Below are 17,654 nucleotides of genomic sequence, written 5' to 3' on the forward strand. Positions count from 1 at the left end.
TGCAGTCTTAATGCAGTTAAAGCATTAGTAAGGGATACTTAAATAAATTTAACCTGCACTAAGACTTTTAGAATACCCTATAATGTCCTAGTTACAAAATTATGTTCTATGTTACAAAAGTTCAGAGGTCATTTTCTCAAATTTTAACTCCATCTATAGAATTAGCTGCTAAACAGACTGCATATATTTAAATAAGGTTAAAGGAAGTCAAACAGCAAATAAATATTTTAATTAAAGTGTCACATATATTAAAAAATAAAACAATAAGTCAATTTTAATTCTAAAGGATCTTATACAAATGAATCTGTTCAAGAGATTCTCTATCGATGTCTTTTTCTGTATATACATCATAGTTCAACTGTATTTCTTCAACCCACTGGTTCAGAGGTATAGCCACCTGAAAAAAAAAAAACAAGAACAAAGCTCTATAAATAAAAAATGGGGGGAAAACCAATTATTTCTAGGAATTTTAAGAACTTAAAAGAACAGAGAAATTGAGAACAGATCACATTATAAATTAGAATCAAATTTTATATATGTTAATATTTTGAATGAGCTTAGGTACTTATCATGATCAACATATTTGTTAGAAATGAGTTTTAATTAAAATAATCATTTTTAGAACTATCATGAGATCAGAACAAAGAAAAAATGAAACACCTAGAATAAAAAACAAAAAAATCCAAGTGCATTAAGTTAAATTTGAATGGTTTAAATATATATATGTATATATACACACACACACACACACACACACATATATATACATATACATATATATGTGTGTATATTTGTATATGTACATATATATATATACATATACGTGTATGTATATATATGTGATGTGTGCCACAGCTTAGGAGTCATCTGCCCTAGAAGGCCTTTCCTGAGTTCCCAAGTTGTTAGCATTCTCAGACTTGAAAATACTTTTGTTACTTATTTGTATACATATTGTATACCCTTAATAGAATATAAGTTCCTTGAGTACAGGAATTATTTTGATTTTTTGTCCTTGTAGTGATAGCTTGCGGCCCAGTGCCTTGTTCATTGTAGAGACTAAAAGCATTCTTTTTGAAATGAAATGTTAACTAGCATAGAAACAGAACTGCGTATAGTTTATTTTGCCAAGTCATTTCTACCTAGGGGTTGGCGTGTGGGGTGTTGCATGATCACACAGGTTTGGGGAATTCTGATGAAAGTCATTATTTTATTAGGAGACAGTACCACTAAATGACTTTATTTTAACCTGACACTTTGATTTCATCTACATAGGGAGCTCAGTAACACTGCAGATCTTTATCTTCTCTGCAATTTATAGTCTTAAAGAGTTTTCTGAGGCACTGAGATGTTAATTTGCCCAGGGTCATCAGCCAGCTCTATTCAATACCCAGAGGTGTTGAACTCAAATAGAACAGATCCCTGTGGGCCATATTGTGACTTAGAAAGCCACATATGAACGTTATCTATAATGTATTATATTTTTATTTGTTTTGTTAAAGATTTCCCAGTTACATTTAATTCCTAGTTACATTTTAATTTCTGATTTTGTTCCTTTAATTTGACATCTTTGCCCTACACCACACTGATGCTAAATAATTTTGAATAAATAATAAGTATGGATTATATGGCATAAAGAGATTATATATTATAAAATGATATATGAGTTAAAGTAGCTAATATGGCTTCAGTGTTTTCATTTCAATGTAAAAATTAAGTATTAAAAACTGGCAGTGCATATATATGGTGGAAGACATTGCTAAAGCAAATGATGATAGTTCTCTGCATCACGGTACAAGAGTGCCTTTCATCTGAAGATTTCAAAGGCCTTCACAAGTATTAATTGAACAATATATCATCATTATAGGTTGAATCTATTGTTAAATATCCTTCTTGTTTTATATATAGTGCAACTGAGGCAGAAAGAAGTTAAGTAGTTTATGTAAGACTTAAAAGTGGTTGAATTAAAAGAAGGATTCAAGGGTCCAGTCTGCTTTAACTCCATGTAATCCTGTACCTTCTGTGAGACTATGCAAAATTATGATTTGTAGACATTCTAAATTTTTTATATCATTCACTACTGCTATCATCTTCAAACTCTATCACTGAAAGCCTAAAAATCTAGGAGGAGAAGTTTATGTTAAGGTTGGGATTCATACCAACCTCAAGGCAATGCTTTTACCACAAAGTTATACTAATGTGTCACCATGTTCAGACTGAATGCAAATAGAATTTGGAAATAATTATTATATTAAAAATGAGCAATTAGGACTTAAAAAAATTAAAATGTTGACAAACCTGTAGATTTGAGAGAGATTCTTTAAGACTTGGTACTGTTATTAATAAGGTTCCTTTTTTCCTCACATTATGGCTAATATATTCCCAGGCTCTGAAATACATTAAAAAAAATTTTTTTTCTATAAAAGGTCATTAGATTAGTGATCACTGGAAAATGGTAATTACAACACAAAGTAAAAATACAGAAAAATACAGGGACCAAGACTTAAACAATCTTGTAAGTTCATTGTAGATCTTAAATTTATTCTTTCAATAAGAAACACATAAACTTTTGCTTTATTACTTGCTTATACTTTGCTTGTATTACTTCTTTATTATTCATGTTTTCTATTGAGACTGTCAGTCAATAAGCATTTTTAAAGGATCTTTTAAGTAAGTACTAGACATTGTGTTAAGTGCTGGGGATACAAACAGAGGCAAAATATAGTCTTTGTTCTCAGGAAGCTCACAGTCTAATACAGAGACAACATGCAAAAAAACTATGCTATATACAGGACAAATGGAAATAATCAACAGAGAGAAGGAATTAGAATTAAAGGGGTTTGGGAAAAGCTTCCTGTAGAAGGTGGAATTTTAAATAAGACTTGAAGGAAGTCTGAGAAGCCAGGAAGCAGAGATAAGGAAGAACATTCCAGGAATGGGGGAAAGCCAATGAAGACTTAAAAGGTTTGGAGGGGGAGCAAGTTGTGGAGGGCTCTGAAAGTCAGAGTTTTGCTTTTCTGACTTATGTAGTTTAGCTTTTTCTAAAGGCCATCTATAACAGATACCTCTACTTTCTCTCCTTTCACTCTCTTCTTAACCCTTTGCAATCAGGCTTCTGACTTTATCATTCCATTAATACTGTTCTTTCCAAAGTTACTAATGATCTCTTAGTTGCCAAATCCTGTAACAGCCTTTTCTCAGTCCTCACTCTCCTTGACTTCTCTGCAGCCTGACACTTGTTCACTCCCTCCTCCTTGATTTTCTTTTCTCTCTGATTTAGTACACCATTCTCTCCTGGTTCTCCTCCCATCTACCTAACTACTCCTTCTCTGTCTCCTTTGCTGATCCTCATCCAGATCACACCCTCTAGCTGTAGGTGTCCCTCAGTGTTCTGTCCTAAATCATCTTCTCTTCTCCCTTCTCCCTCTACTTCACTTGATGATCTTATTAGCTCTCATTGATTTAATTACCATCTCTCTGCTGATGATTCTCAAATTACTTATTCTGCCCAAATTTCTCTGCTGACCTCTAATCTCACTCCAACTGCCTTTCAGACCTCTCAAACTGGATGCCAAGTAGATACCCTAAATTCAGCATGTCCAAAGCAGAACTCTATTTTTCAACCCAAAACCTCCATTTTTCTTATTGCTGAAGGAGTCAACACCATCCTCCTAGTTCCTCAGGTTTGAAATCTAGGACTCATCTTGGATTCTTCACTATCTCTCACCCCCTATGCCTGTTGATTTCACCTTTGGAACATCTCTTGAATGTGACCCCTTCTCTCATCTGCAACTTCCACCAATCTAGTGCAGGCCTTCATCACCTTGTAACTAGACTATTGCAAAAATAGCATGGCACGGCGGGGGGTGGGGGGACCTGCCTACCTCCATTTTCTCCCCATTCTAATCCATCCTCCAGTTAACCTTCTATTCAATAAACTAATGTGGCTTCCTAATGTGGCCTACAGGAGCAAATACACAACGTTCTGTTTGGCACTCAAAGCCCTTCATAACCCATTCTTTTTCTACCATTTCACTCTTTTTTACGCCTTACTTTTACACATGTATTCTTTGATCTGGTGATAGTGGCTCCCCTGACTGTTCCACAAATAAGACACTTTCTCTTTCAGCTTTGGGCATTTTTCTCTGCTTTTCCCATGTCTAGAATGTTCTCCCTCCTCTGCTGACTACTGACATTCTTGGTTTCCTTTAAGTCCCAACTAAAATCCCACCTTCCACAAGAAGTCTTTCCCAACACCTCTTAATTCCAGTGCCTTCCCTCTGTTAATTATCCCTTTTACATCCTGTATACAGCTTGCTTTGTATGTATTTGTTTTTATGTTGTCTCCCCCATTAAATCATGAGCAACTTGAAGGCAAGGATAGCCTTTTGCCTCTTTTTGTATACCCAATGCTTAGTATGGTTCCTGGCACATAGTGGGTGTTTAATAAATGCTTACTGATTGATTAAACCAACAGAGCTTTCCAGATGACTGATAAGGGCTAAGTCAATCACCATTCTACTGAAACTTCCAACCAAGGACAAGTCAACAGAAACAAACCTGGTTCAGGAATATGCAAATCTGAGATCAAAAGAGCGACTGTCAAGACTTTGCCCTGGATCACATCACTTTGGGAGTACAGAGAGATTGCAGGTCCCCTGCTGGGAGAACAGTAAGGAGCAAGAGAACAGAGTTCACTTCAGACATCCCTTCCACCCTCCCCATCTGCTCTGCAGACATAAAGTCCACAGTCAAGAAGCAGACAGGAAGACTAAGCAAATGGTAGCAGAATCCACTATAAAGAGCTATAGGGAACAGCAGGAAAGCTGAAGACAGGAAACCAGCAGAGGGCAATGACTTAGGGGAAAAATACTGGGACCAAATGGAGTAGCAGTAAGCAGTTCACTGAGCAGTTACTCTTTCATCTCCCCCTCAAAAAACTCCTCCAAATGGACCCAGAAAATGCTCTAAACCAAATCATGATCCAAGAAAAGTCACAGCAAGTCAGTTTTTCCAATCTAGGTTGCCATAGAGTCCAACAGAGAGTTCTGTGGAAACTAGGGCCAGGCCTCATGCAGAGCATGCCATGTGTGGTGCACCAGTGCTCAGGAAGAGGCTGTGAAGTGGGGTAAGAAGACCACCCAGACCCAGACCCAGACCCAGACTAGGGACCACGGGTAGGAACTTGCAGATTTGTTTATCACTACCTAGTTCCAAGTAACAAATCCAGGGAGGATTGAAGAAGAGATCCATACCCTCCCACCCTTACCTCTAGGTTGTATACCAAGAGGGGAACAAGTTTAAATATAAGTAGTACAGAGAGTTTCAGACACCCAGGGAAGAGAAGAGTATGGAGTCCAAAGCTCAGCCTACTATGAAGCTACAGAGGAATAATCACGGCAGAAGAAAACCAAAGGGGAGTCTACAGTTTCATCACTCTGAACCAGTAGAGCTTCTCAGCTAGCTGCCAGTGGCTGAGTCTGGTAACAATCTATTGTTGCTGAGAACCAGACCAGGGACAGCAATCAGATTCTCAGCCTGAACTGTTCGAGTACCTGGCACAACACTCAATACCTCAAGAAGGAAGTACAGAACTAGCCCAGAATTGGCCTACAAAAGTGTACAGTACCCCTTACATCAAGAGCAAAGTCGGAAACTAGAAGCAAACAAAAAGAATCCTAGTATAAAAAGTTATAGAAAACAATGATTCCACAAGACAATAGGAAACATTAAAAGGCAAAAATGAAAAAAATAAAACATAAAGTATCTCATAGCAAAAATAATTGAATTGGAAATTAAGAAGTAATTAGTCACTAGGCTATCTGAACATCATGACCAAAACGAGATCTGAGACATTATATTTCAATAAATCTTTAAAAGAAATTATACAGATCACTTAGAATCAGAGGGCAAAATGGAAATAAAAAAAATTCCACTGGTCACCTCCTGAAAGAAACCCTAGAATGAAAATGCTCAGGAGCCTCATAGCCAAAATCCAGAGCTTCCAGGTCAAAGAAAGAATTCAAGGAACAATAGTCAAGATCACACATTATTTAGTAGCCACTATGGTAAAAGAGAAGAGAGTTTGTAATAGGACATTCTGGATTACTTACTTATCCAACAAAACTGAGTATAGTGCTATAGGGGGAAAAATAGACCTTCAATGAGATAGAAGACTTTCAAGCATTTCTTATGAAATGAGTAGAACTGTGTACAAACTTTGAAGTTCAAACACAGGAGTTAAACATAAAGGAAAAAAGGAACAAACACCGCTAACGGTCTAAATGAGGATAATTTAGTTATATTCCAATATGAGGAAATGATGTATGTATTCTCTGTGAATCCTATGATAATTATGGGGGTCACAGAGGAAGGATTATTAGACAAAACTTGAGAGTGGTTTTGTTAGGTCTTTATGATCTGAAGAGAATAATGTAAAAAGAGAGAAAAAGGAATACACTCTTGAAGAGTAGTGAGGGAAGGAAAAGTTAGTGAAAATTATCTCACAAAATGAAGGTACACAAGAAATTATCTATGCAAAGAGGAAAGGGTAGAGGAGCAGCTGACACCTGAACCTCAATCTCATTTGAACTACTTGAAGGAGGGAAGCACACACACACACACACACACACACACACACACACACTCACTCACTCACTCACTTCACTCCCCATCTCCATAATGGAAAGCTCCCCCATTTGCTTATCCCTCAGTAGAACTCATGATCTGGGGCATGGTAACAGGACATTCCTGTGGCTTTCTTACTACCAGTGCCAATTTCCAATTCTTACTTGGACTTTCAGATTCATTGTCTTCTCTACATTTTCCTGAAAAACCTAAGGATCAGATAACTTTCTGACTTTGATGTTTCCATCTTTGTCCCCATCAGTACTGTCCCTTTTATTCAACCTGTTATTAAATCCACTAGTCACCCCTCTGCCTTCAGAGCACAATCCTTTAAAACCAAGATCTCTGTGTTTTGCAGCTGAATGCACAGGGACAATATATAAGTTCATTTTCCATATGTTTATTGAACCAGCATTTCTAGGATTAATAACAATAAGCAAGGAATGCTCCTTATTGAGATACTTTGATCCTATGCTATAGAGGCTTCCTCCTCACTCCACTAAGAGTGGCCAACCCAACCAAAGTAGACAGTCTCATGCCACATTTTTAGGCCTTTCACCTCAGAATCTACAGGATGCCATGATTAAAAAAAGAGTTGAGTGATCATACTTCCAGAAATCATAAAAGAAAACTAGAACCAGAGGGCAAAGTAGAAACAGAAAGAATCTAGGCAGCCAGAAAGATAGCTTTCAATTATTGAGGAGTCATGGTCAAGATCACATACAATTTAGCATCCACCACTGTAAAAAAAAAATAGAGAGCTTGAAATAACATATTATATAAGACTAAGGACATAAGTAGGCTTATAGCCAAGAATTATTTACCCAGAAAAGCTAAGTATAATGCTACAGGGGGAAAAAGGGACCTTTAAGGAAACCATGGCCTTCCAAGTGTTTCTGATAGAAAGACCAGAGTTCTGTACAAACTTTGAAGGTCAACCACAGGAGGTAAGAGAAACATAAAAAAGTAAACAGGAACAATGATAAAATGAGCAAAAATTGATCATATTCTAATATGGAGAGATGATGAATATGTTCTTTATGAACTCTATTATCATCGGGATCAAAGAGAGAGTATACTGAAGAAAAAAAGCCTGGGAATGGTTGTGATACCTTGATAGACTTAAAAGAATGAAATGGGAAGGCAAGAGGAATACAGTGGGGGTGCGAGGAAAAGGAAAAACAACAAAGAGATATCTATACAACAAGGAGGAGGACATGGAGGGGAGTGGCTGCCAAGCGAACATCCCTATCGTCTGAACTGGTCAAAGGAGGGAAGAAAACACACATACACATGCGCAGTTGGGCAAAGAAATAAATTCTACTCTACAGAGAAACAGGAGGGAAATGAGGGAATGGAGAAGGTAGAATGAGGAGGATAGTTTAAATAGGGATGAATTCTAAGAAAAATAAATCCGAAGGAGTCATGAAAATATAGTTTTTTGGGGAGGGAGTAGCAAAAAAACAAAAATCTGAAGGGAAATTTGAAGGGGTATCCACAGACTGGCAAATGACTGAATAAGTTATGGCATATAAATCTGCTATAATACTAGTGTGCTTTAAGAAAGGATGAATGGGATAGTTTCAGAGAAATCTGGGATGATATATGAACTGAGGCTACATGAAGCAAAGAAGCAGGAGAACAATTTATATAAAGAAAAGAACTTGGTAAAGAAAAATCTGAATTAGGAGCTCTGATAAGTATGACCAATTGCAATTCAAGAAGACTAATGATAAAAAGATGCTATCCACCATCTGATAGAGAAGTGAAGAACTGAGAGCACAGAACAAGATTTTTTTTGGATATGGTCAGTGTGGAAATTTGTTTTACTTGACATGTTTGTAACATGCATTCTTCTTCTGGCTCCTCCTTCCCCCCCAGTTCTTAGGGGGAAGGAAGAGCTGGTGGTTGGAGGTGGAGAAGAGATAGATTTTTGCTGATTAAAAAATTTTTTTTTAAATAATAAGAGTTTTTGGACAAAATGAGAAAAGAAATGAGAGCTATGGAAGAAAGATATGAAAAGAGAATTAACAACTTGGAATAAGAGGCTATAAAACATTACCCCCCAGAAAATAACTTCCAGAAAATTAGGATGGACAAAATAGAAGTTAATGATTCCATGGGATATTAAGAAATAATAAAATAAGAGGAAAAAAACCCTGAAAAGTTAGAAGAAAATATAAAATATCTCAAAGGAAAAAGAACTGCTTTGGAAAACAAAATGAGTACAGATAATTAAAAATCATTGAACTAACTGAACAACATGACTATAAAAAGAGCCTAGACAACTTATTTCAAAAAATCATAAAAAAAAAAAAGCCCTGCCCAAATCTCTTAGAATCAATTCAAGCATTCCTGATGGAAAGACAAAGGCTGAATAGAGGCTTCTAGGTAGCACAGTAGGATAGAATGCTGGGCCTGGAGTCAGGAAAACTTGAGTTCAAATCTAACTTCAGATATTTACTAGCTCTGTGATGCTGGGCAAGTCATTTAACCTCTGTTTGCATTAGTTTCCTCATATGTAAAGTGAGGATAATAACAGCACCTACCTAATAAGGTTATGAGGTTCAAATGACATAACTGTAAAGTACAGTGCCTGATACATGGTAAACACTGAGAGAGATGATTATCAAATAACCAGTGATTGGGAAGATTCAGGATTTTTCCCCTTCCTATTTCCTTATTCTCTACTAGGTCAAGTCAGCATCTGAAAGACATGGTTGATAATGAGATTGGACTAACTTTCTCCTCAATCTTGTTCAGACCCCACCCAATTTGGGAATCTCACTGTGCTATACTCAGGCTTGGGACTACATTAGGTTAAGCTTATATTATGTTAATATATAACATTACTATATGAGGATATGACACATATAACCCCTCAGAACACTACTGTCATCAGGGATGGCACAAGGCATCTAACTTACACAGAGAATATGGGAGTGAGTCTGTTATGTTTTGGTCAATCTTAAAAGAAGAATGGAAATGGAAGAGAAGAATACAATGGCAGAGGGGGGAAAGAAGAGGAAGAAAAGCAAAAGTTATCTCATATAATTGTAGTTCCCAAGTAGAAATCTACAAAAGGAGGAAAATGTGGGAAGAGAGTGGGTGGCAACTGAACTTTGCTCTCATCTGAACTGGTCAAAAAAACACATATATAAACACAGTTGGGTACAGAAATACATTTTATCCAAATGGGAAATAAAGGGAACTGAATAAAAGAAGGGAAGGGAATAACAGGAAGAGTATATTAAGGAAGGGATTATTCAGAAGCAAAACAAATTCTTAAAGAGAGAGAATGGGAAACAAAAAGAAGGATCAGTATAGGAGAACAAGATGGAGGGAAACACAGTTAATAACCATAACAACAAATACAGATGGTATGAATTTACCCATCAAACAGAAGCAGATAGCAGAATGAACTGGAAACAGACTTGAAACAAATAAATGCAGAATTTTTAAAAAGGGAGATGGAGCAGAATCTAATAGGCTTAAGTTTTAGCTGTTTGTCGTTTGTTGCTAAAAACAACCAGTGACATCGCAGGTGATGTCTTGACTTGTTTGTGAACTGGATTCAAGTGAGGTTGAATTACACAAGTTGCCAATCTCACTCTCTCTTCCACAGTGATTGAAGTCCAGTAGCAAGACAAAAGTCAAGATGACTGGTGATGATTCAGGATGCAGTAGATGACCTTGACATCTCTGATGTTTCACCAAGCTCTAAGCACTGCACAGAGCCTGCTTTAGTTGCCTTCATGGATGTTGGAACAAATTGTTCTCATTTGCCCATTCTTTTGGTGGAAGTCTTCACATGCTTGGGGTAGATACATCAACTAATTCACTGATGGATTTGAGGCCTATTAGTTACTCTCAACCTGGTTTACCTCATCTGCCAAAATGATTTACCAGGTTGTGGCTGCATGCTACAGCTTAAAACCACAGGTAAGAGTTGAACGCCAAGGAGACACCAAAGGAGGTAGCCTCGAAAAGGGCTCAGCAAGCCCTCACACCAGAGGTGCTAATTCTCCCTGAATACCCTGTTAACACACTTTTAGTAAAAAAAAAAAAAAAAAAAAAAAAAAAAAAAAAAAAAAAGGCAAGGGTGCTAATCAGAATCTCAGACAAAACAAGAGCAAAAATAGATCTAATTAAGACACAGAAACCAGGAAACTTTTGCTGGAACTTATCATAGATAATGAATTAAAATAATTGTTAAACACATATGCACTAAGTGATGTAACATTTAAACCAATTCAAATGTATAAGAACAAAAGCATTTCTCTATTAACTGGTCAAAGGATATGAATAGAAGTTTTCAAAAGAAGAAATTCAAGATATCAACAAACATGAGCAAATGCTCTAGATCACTAACAATTAGAGAAATGTAACCTAAAAAACCTCTGAGATTCTACTTGATAACCATCAAACTGACAAAGATAACAAAATGGCAAATGTTGGAGGTGCTATGAAAAAACAGGGACATTAATTGGAAGATTTGTGAATTGGTGCAGGCATTCTGGAAAGCAATTTAGCACTATCCTCCAAAATTCTAAACTGCACATACTCTTTGACTCAGCTATCATACTCTTAGGATAAAAGCAAAAAAGAAAAAACAAAAAACAAAAACAAAGAGACAAAAAGGATCATATGTAAAAAAATATTTTTAGTACTCATCTTGTTACTGCAAAGAACTAGAACCTAAAGGAATATGTGTCAAGTGAAGAAAGGCTCAATGAATTACAGAATATGAATGTAATGGAATATTTCTTTGACTTTAAGAAATTAAGAAAGGGATTATTTTATAGAAACCTGAGAAAACTTACATGAAGTGATGCACAGTAAAGTGAGCAGAAGAACAATCTATAGAACAATAATGTAAAGATCAACTTTGAAGGTCTTAAGAATTCTGATCAAGGCAATAATTAACCATAATTCCAGAGGAGCAATGATGAAGCATGATACGCACCTCTTGAAAGAGACTGTCAATAGATTCTAGACATACATTTTTGGACAGGGATCAACATTTTGGTTGATTATGCATGTTTTATTCTTTTTTTCTCCCAAATGGGGAGGAATAGGGTTGTCCCTCCATCACTCTCTCACCTCTCCAAAAAATGAAGAAAAGACAAGAAAAGAAAGGAATGTCATTGAAGTATTTTTTTTTAAATGCACAGAAAAGAATATAAGACCAGAGAGAATCACAGACACTTAGGACATCTCTTATAGCTTTATGTTAAATTTATTATGTATTTAGAAAGAAAAGCAAGCTATATATAATAGAAATTTATGGTTTCATGCACAACTCTATTTTTTCTGTTCCACTATACAGGGTGTCTCAATGCTTACAACCATTAGTAGGGTTCTGGAACACTGTGTGTGTATGTATATGTGTGATTTGAATGCCATGATGAAATAGATAATTTCATTTTTTTAAAAAAAATATTATTTTTCCATCAATTATATTCAAAAGCAATCTTAAACATTTTTTTTTAAATTCTGTGTTCCAAATTAACTTCCTCTCCTTGCCCCCATATTGAGAAGGCAGACGATTTGAAAGAAAACACAGATTTCCCTCCCCTTAAAAATAAAAAAACCAAGAACGATAACAAAAGCAAAGAAAAAATATGCTTTGATCTGCATTCTGACTCCATCAGTTCTTTCTCTGGAGATGGATAGCATTTTTCATCATAAGTCCTTCAGAATTACCTTGGATCATTGTATTGCTAAGAACAGCTAAATCAGAAAGAATTTTTGCAACTAGTGTCTGTGATACAGGTCTCATTTCTAAAATATACAGAGAATTGAGTCAAATGTACAAGAATACAAGTCATTCCCCAATTGATAAATGGTCAAAGGATATGAACAAGAAGTTTTCAGAGAAGAAATCAAAACTATCTATAGTCATATAAAAAATGCTCTAAATTAGAGAGATGCAAATCAAAACAACTCTGAGATATCACATCACACCTATCAGACTGGCAAACAGGATGATGATAAATGTTGGAGAAGATATGGGAGAGTTGGAAGACTAATTCATGGTTGGTGGAGTTGTGAACTGATCCAGCCATTCTGGAAAGCAATTTAGAAATATGCCCAAAGGGCTACAAAATGTGTATACCCTTTGACCCAGCAATACTGCTTCTAGGACTGTATCCCCAAGAGATCATAAAAATGGGAAAGGGTCGCATATATACAAAAATATTTATAGCAGCACTCTGTGGTGGCCAAAAACTGGAAATCAAGGGGATGCCCATCAATTGGGGAATGGCTGAATAAATTGTGGTATATGAATGTAACGGAATACTATTGTGCTGTAAGAAATGACGAACAGGAAGACTTCAGAGAAGCCTGGAAAGACTTATATGAACTGATGCTGAGTGAAAGGAGCAAAACCAGGAGAACTTTATACATAGCAACAACCACAGTGCAAGGACTTTTTCTGGTAGACTTAGAACTTCATTGCAATACAAGGACTTAAAATATTCTCAATGGTCTCTTAAGGCAAAATGCTTTCCACAGAGAGAAAGAACTATGGAATTCGATCGCAGAATGTAGCAGATTATTTTCTTTTGTATTACGTTTTGGTTTATTTTATGATTTCTCTCATTCATTTTAATTCTTCTATGCAACATGACTAAGGTGAAAATGTATTTAGTAGGAATGTATGTGTAGAACCCATATAAAATTGTATGCCGACTCAGAGAGGGAGGGGGGAGGGGAGGAGAGGGAAAGGAAAGAAAGGGAGGGGAAAAAAATCTAAGTTACATGGAAGTGACTGTAGAACACTGAAAACAATAAAATAATAATTTAAAAAATCTGTTAATACCTTAAAAAAAAGAATAGCTAAATCATTCATTGTTGATAATTGTATAATATTGCTATTACTGTTTACAATGTTCCTCTGGTTCTGTTCATTTCACTTTGCATCAGTTTATGTAAGTCTTTCCAGGTTTTTCTGAGAGCATCCTACTCATCATCATTTCTTATAGCAAAATAATATTCAGAAATGGCCAATTTCAGAGGAAACTAGTAAGACCTTTATGAACTGATGTGAAGAGAAGTAGAACTATTCAAATAATATCAACATTATGGAGAAGAACAACTTTGAAAGACTTTAGACCTAATCAATATGATGAAAACATGCAACCTAAAGAATGAAGATGAAACCTGCTGCTGACTTCCTGAAGGAGAAATGATGAGCTTAAAATGCAGACACATAGTATTCAGATATGGCTAAATGTGGGTATTTGTTTTGCCAGAATACGCAGATATGTATTAAAAGATTTAGTAATTTGTTTTAAAGTGCTCAATAAGGATGGGGAGCAGTGGGAAGAATAAATTAATAAAAAAAATTTGTTACTTGAAAAAAGAAAATTAAAAAAAATATATTATTGTGAATGGCAGAGAAATCACATCTCCTTACATATCCAAGTCTGACTTTCATTTGGTCCAGGTGACTTAAATTTATCAAGGTCAACTAAATTATTCTTCTACTATATCCTTAGTTATTTGTTGTATGATAACCAACATAAAGGTCATTCTCCTTGGCAGAGAAAATAAAAGCAAATTAAGACATGTGAAGCACTGCCTTCCCTCTGTTGTCAGTCATCATCACTATCTACCATAAGCAAAATCTCTCTCTTCTTTGACCTCCCCTTTCCTGCTAATATAGTTTTTAAAAACTCATTCATTCAACAACTATTCATGAAGATCCTTCTCTGACACCTACCTCAGTATTAGGTAGTACATGGGAAAAAAGTCTACATAAGACTCTAACTCTGCTCTCAAGAAGCACAAAGTCTAGTAAGGAGACAAAACTTTTTTGCGGGGTGGAATGGGAAAGGAATTTGAAGATCTTTTCTGTCCTTTAATAGGCCCATATGATTGGCTTTTAGTTTGGCCCAATCTACAGCCTGAGTCACACAGAGCTGATGGTGGGAGGAGCTTGCTGACTGGGTAGAGCAGGAAGGGTACAGGAAAATGGAGTGAGGTGGAGCTCAGAGAAAGGCAGCAGGCAGAGTAGAGCACCTAGCCCAGGCAAGAGGGGCATTTTGCCTAAGGGAGCTTGTTTGTGGGGAGGCTTCAAGGAAAGGGTTGGGGATTGCAGTCCTCCCTCTACTGGTAATGTGTACAAACTTCCTTGTTACCATGGTGGGATTGGCTTTCTGGTATCTAAATAAATATTTTGGTTTTGTCTCTGAGGAAGAGAGTATATTTTGCAAATTTACCCTGGAAATATACCTGCATATCCATAGCGGCTGCTATGCACTACAGGGGACTAACGCATGACAAGAAGTCAGTGAGTTGGGCCATCTTCAAATGTACGGTATAACATGCTATACTATTTGTTTAGCATTTAGACACGATTTTAAACATCAGCAGGATTACTATTATATCACTATTAGATACTATTTAAACATCAGCTACATCCTATCCCTTTCTGATTCCTAGTAACAAGTTGCCAGGAATGAGCCAAGGACAGATATTTAATTGTATGACTGTTATAAATCACATATCAAGCTGACAGAAAAAATGTTAGAAAAAGGCTGAATTTCTCCTAGTGTCTAAATACCATCATAGCTGCAATACAGGTTCTTAAGGAGATGCACTAACAAGATCTATCCTGTTCGTAAACCCTGTGGAGTTCTCATTTTCCATTTAGTAGCTTCTGAATTTCCCCATCATTTTCATCAAACCAGTCTTGATGTTTGCCAGTGTTCTGACTCAGATGAGCAAATGCTGTGATTTACACCAAATCTCTGAAAACTGTCCATTCCTTTTCTTTTCCACTTTTGCCAACTGTGCATTGGATCCATTCTCCCTCCAAGTTAGCAGCAAACTGTTCCCACTTAAGAGAAGTACTTTAATTTGCTGATATTCTTCTGGATGTCATTTTGCCTTGAGGCTCCACTTCTGTTGAATATGAACTTGAGCTTGGAGAGAATAAGTCTATGATCAGCCCAGCATTCTGCATCACACCTTAGTCACCCTCACATCCTGTCTCTTCTCCTCACAATGACATACTCTATTAAATGCCAATGTTTGCTGCAAGAGTCTATCCACAAAGTTTTACTGCATTTAAGTGGATGGAAGACAATGCTGGTGATGAGGTCATGAGATACACAAGTCTTCAACAGTAAATTACCACTGCTGTTTCCAACTCCATTCTTTCCAAGGACTCCTTGCCATACCTGGTAGTCTGAGCCTATTCTAGCATTGAAGTCTCAAAAGAATTATAAGCTTTTCCTCTTTTGACACTCCAATGATAAGGATCTCCAGGTCTTCATAAAATTTTTCTTTGACCTCACTAGGCTTTGTCATGGTGGGATCATATGAACTGATGATGGTGGCATGGCGCTTTCCTGCAAGTGGCAATCACATTGTCATGAGTCTGGCATTTACTCCTTTTGGTGGGCATACAAGCTTGTTGACTAGATTAGTTTTGATTGCAAAACCCACATCAGCTTCACAGCACTCCCATTCACTACAGCCACTCTAGAAAAATGTGTATACAGCTCCAACTTCAGTAAACTGGCCTTCATTTGCCAGCCTTGTTTCACTCAGAGCTGGTATTTGGATGCAATACCCGCTGAATTCTCTCACAAGAGCTGTTCATCTTTCACATCTATTGGATCTTGTGTTTTCTATAAGCGTGTGCACATTCAGTATCAATGGTGAGTGGAATCATCTTTGCAGAAGTTTTTGTACAGTTTTTTGAGTTTCAACTGCAGGGTAGGATCCCTGCCTGCCATGGTAATCAGGCCAGGGTTGGGTGAAGCAGATAATTTTTAGGACACCTTTCCTAGCCCCTTTGTGATGTCAGGAAGTTAGCAGTGCAATCTTTCAAAATGGCTGCTCAGACATCCAAAGGGGCTGCCAGAACCTACTGATGCTCCCAGAAGAGATGATGACCCTATAGCCTGGGTGGCCTGTGTGCAGGGTTGTGACCACAGTTCCCAATATATCCTTACCTGCTGCTTCATCATTTGCCTGTCACCACAGAACTTTGAGATAGGTAAAAATGGTATGGGGGATATCTTCTCACTCACTTATAAATCAGATAAGTAAGGCAGAATTGTCATCAACTGCACACCCTTTTCCAGAGTCATCAAAGACCAGTGGCAAAACAAAAGTCAAGATGACTGGTGATGGCTTAGGATCCAGTGGATCACCTTGGCATCTCTGATGTCTAACCAAGCTCTAAGCATTCCACAGCACTTGCTTCAGCTGCCTTCATGGCTGCTGGAATAAATTGTTCTCATCCACTCATTCTAATGGGGGAAGTCTTCCCATGCTTGGGGTAGACACTCCCCTCACTCAGCAACAGATTTGAGACCCCTCTGTTACCTTCAATCTGGTATAGCCCATCTGCCAAGTTTTTACATTTTTACCAGGATATGGCTGCTGTGCATGCTACAACTTCTTGGAGTCACAAGTGAGAGTTGGGTGACTCAGGTGGGACACCAAAGACGAAAAGCAGCCCTGAAAAGGGCTCAGGAACCCTCACACCAGGAGGTACTAGTCTTCCCTGAACATATGTTATACCCCAATAGACACCCATAGTTAATGGGAGTAAACTAGATGAAGATGCAATAAAGGAGACAGAATGATAGATTAGAAAGGTAGGAAAATCAAGAGAATGTTGTCACAAAAACCTATAGAGAGAAGAGAAAAACTAAGAGAAAAGGGTGATCAACAATGTCACAGGTTGTAGAAAAGTCAAGAAGGCTAAGAAATGAGAAATGGTCATTAGATTTGTTAATTAAAAGATGGTAATCTTTTGGACTGGTGACTGGAAAAAAACAATATCAGTCGAATTATGAGGTTGGAATCCAGACTGCTGAAGATTTAGAAACAAGTGAGAAGAATCTGAGGCAACACATGCAAATGGCTTTCTCAAGAAGGTTCAGCTAAGAAAGAGAAGAGAGATACAGAATGTGGGATAGCAGGGATGGTAGGATCAAGTGAGGGTTTTTTTAAGGGTACATGGATGTATTTGTTAGCACAAAGGAAGGACTAAGTTGAAAGAC

The 17,654-nt window shown here is 37.0% G+C and overlaps 2 protein-coding genes across 2 annotated transcripts in view; one reads left to right on the top strand and one right to left on the bottom strand.

Moving 5' to 3' along the window:
• Nucleotides 1-207: 207 nt before the first annotated feature.
• Nucleotides 208-17,654, bottom strand: part of LOC140518015 (uncharacterized) — a 44,324-nt gene continuing 26,877 nt past the window's right edge. The window contains exons 7-8 of the mRNA XM_072629727.1: nucleotides 2,296-2,386; nucleotides 208-397 (exon numbers count right to left, since the gene is read on the bottom strand). Coding sequence (XP_072485828.1) covers nucleotides 281-397; nucleotides 2,296-2,386 — 208 coding nt within the window. The 3' untranslated portion in view covers nucleotides 208-280. The remainder of the gene's footprint in view (nucleotides 398-2,295; nucleotides 2,387-17,654) is intronic.
• SRP54 (signal recognition particle 54) overlaps nucleotides 16,483-17,654 on the top strand; it is a 137,009-nt gene continuing 135,837 nt past the window's right edge. The window contains exon 1 of the mRNA XM_072629722.1: nucleotides 16,483-16,639. The gene's annotated coding sequence lies outside the window, so the exon portion shown is untranslated. The remainder of the gene's footprint in view (nucleotides 16,640-17,654) is intronic.

Source organism: Notamacropus eugenii, chromosome 1 (assembly GCF_028372415.1).
Source record: "Notamacropus eugenii isolate mMacEug1 chromosome 1, mMacEug1.pri_v2, whole genome shotgun sequence".
Classification (NCBI taxonomy): Eukaryota; Metazoa; Chordata; class Mammalia; order Diprotodontia; family Macropodidae; genus Notamacropus; species Notamacropus eugenii.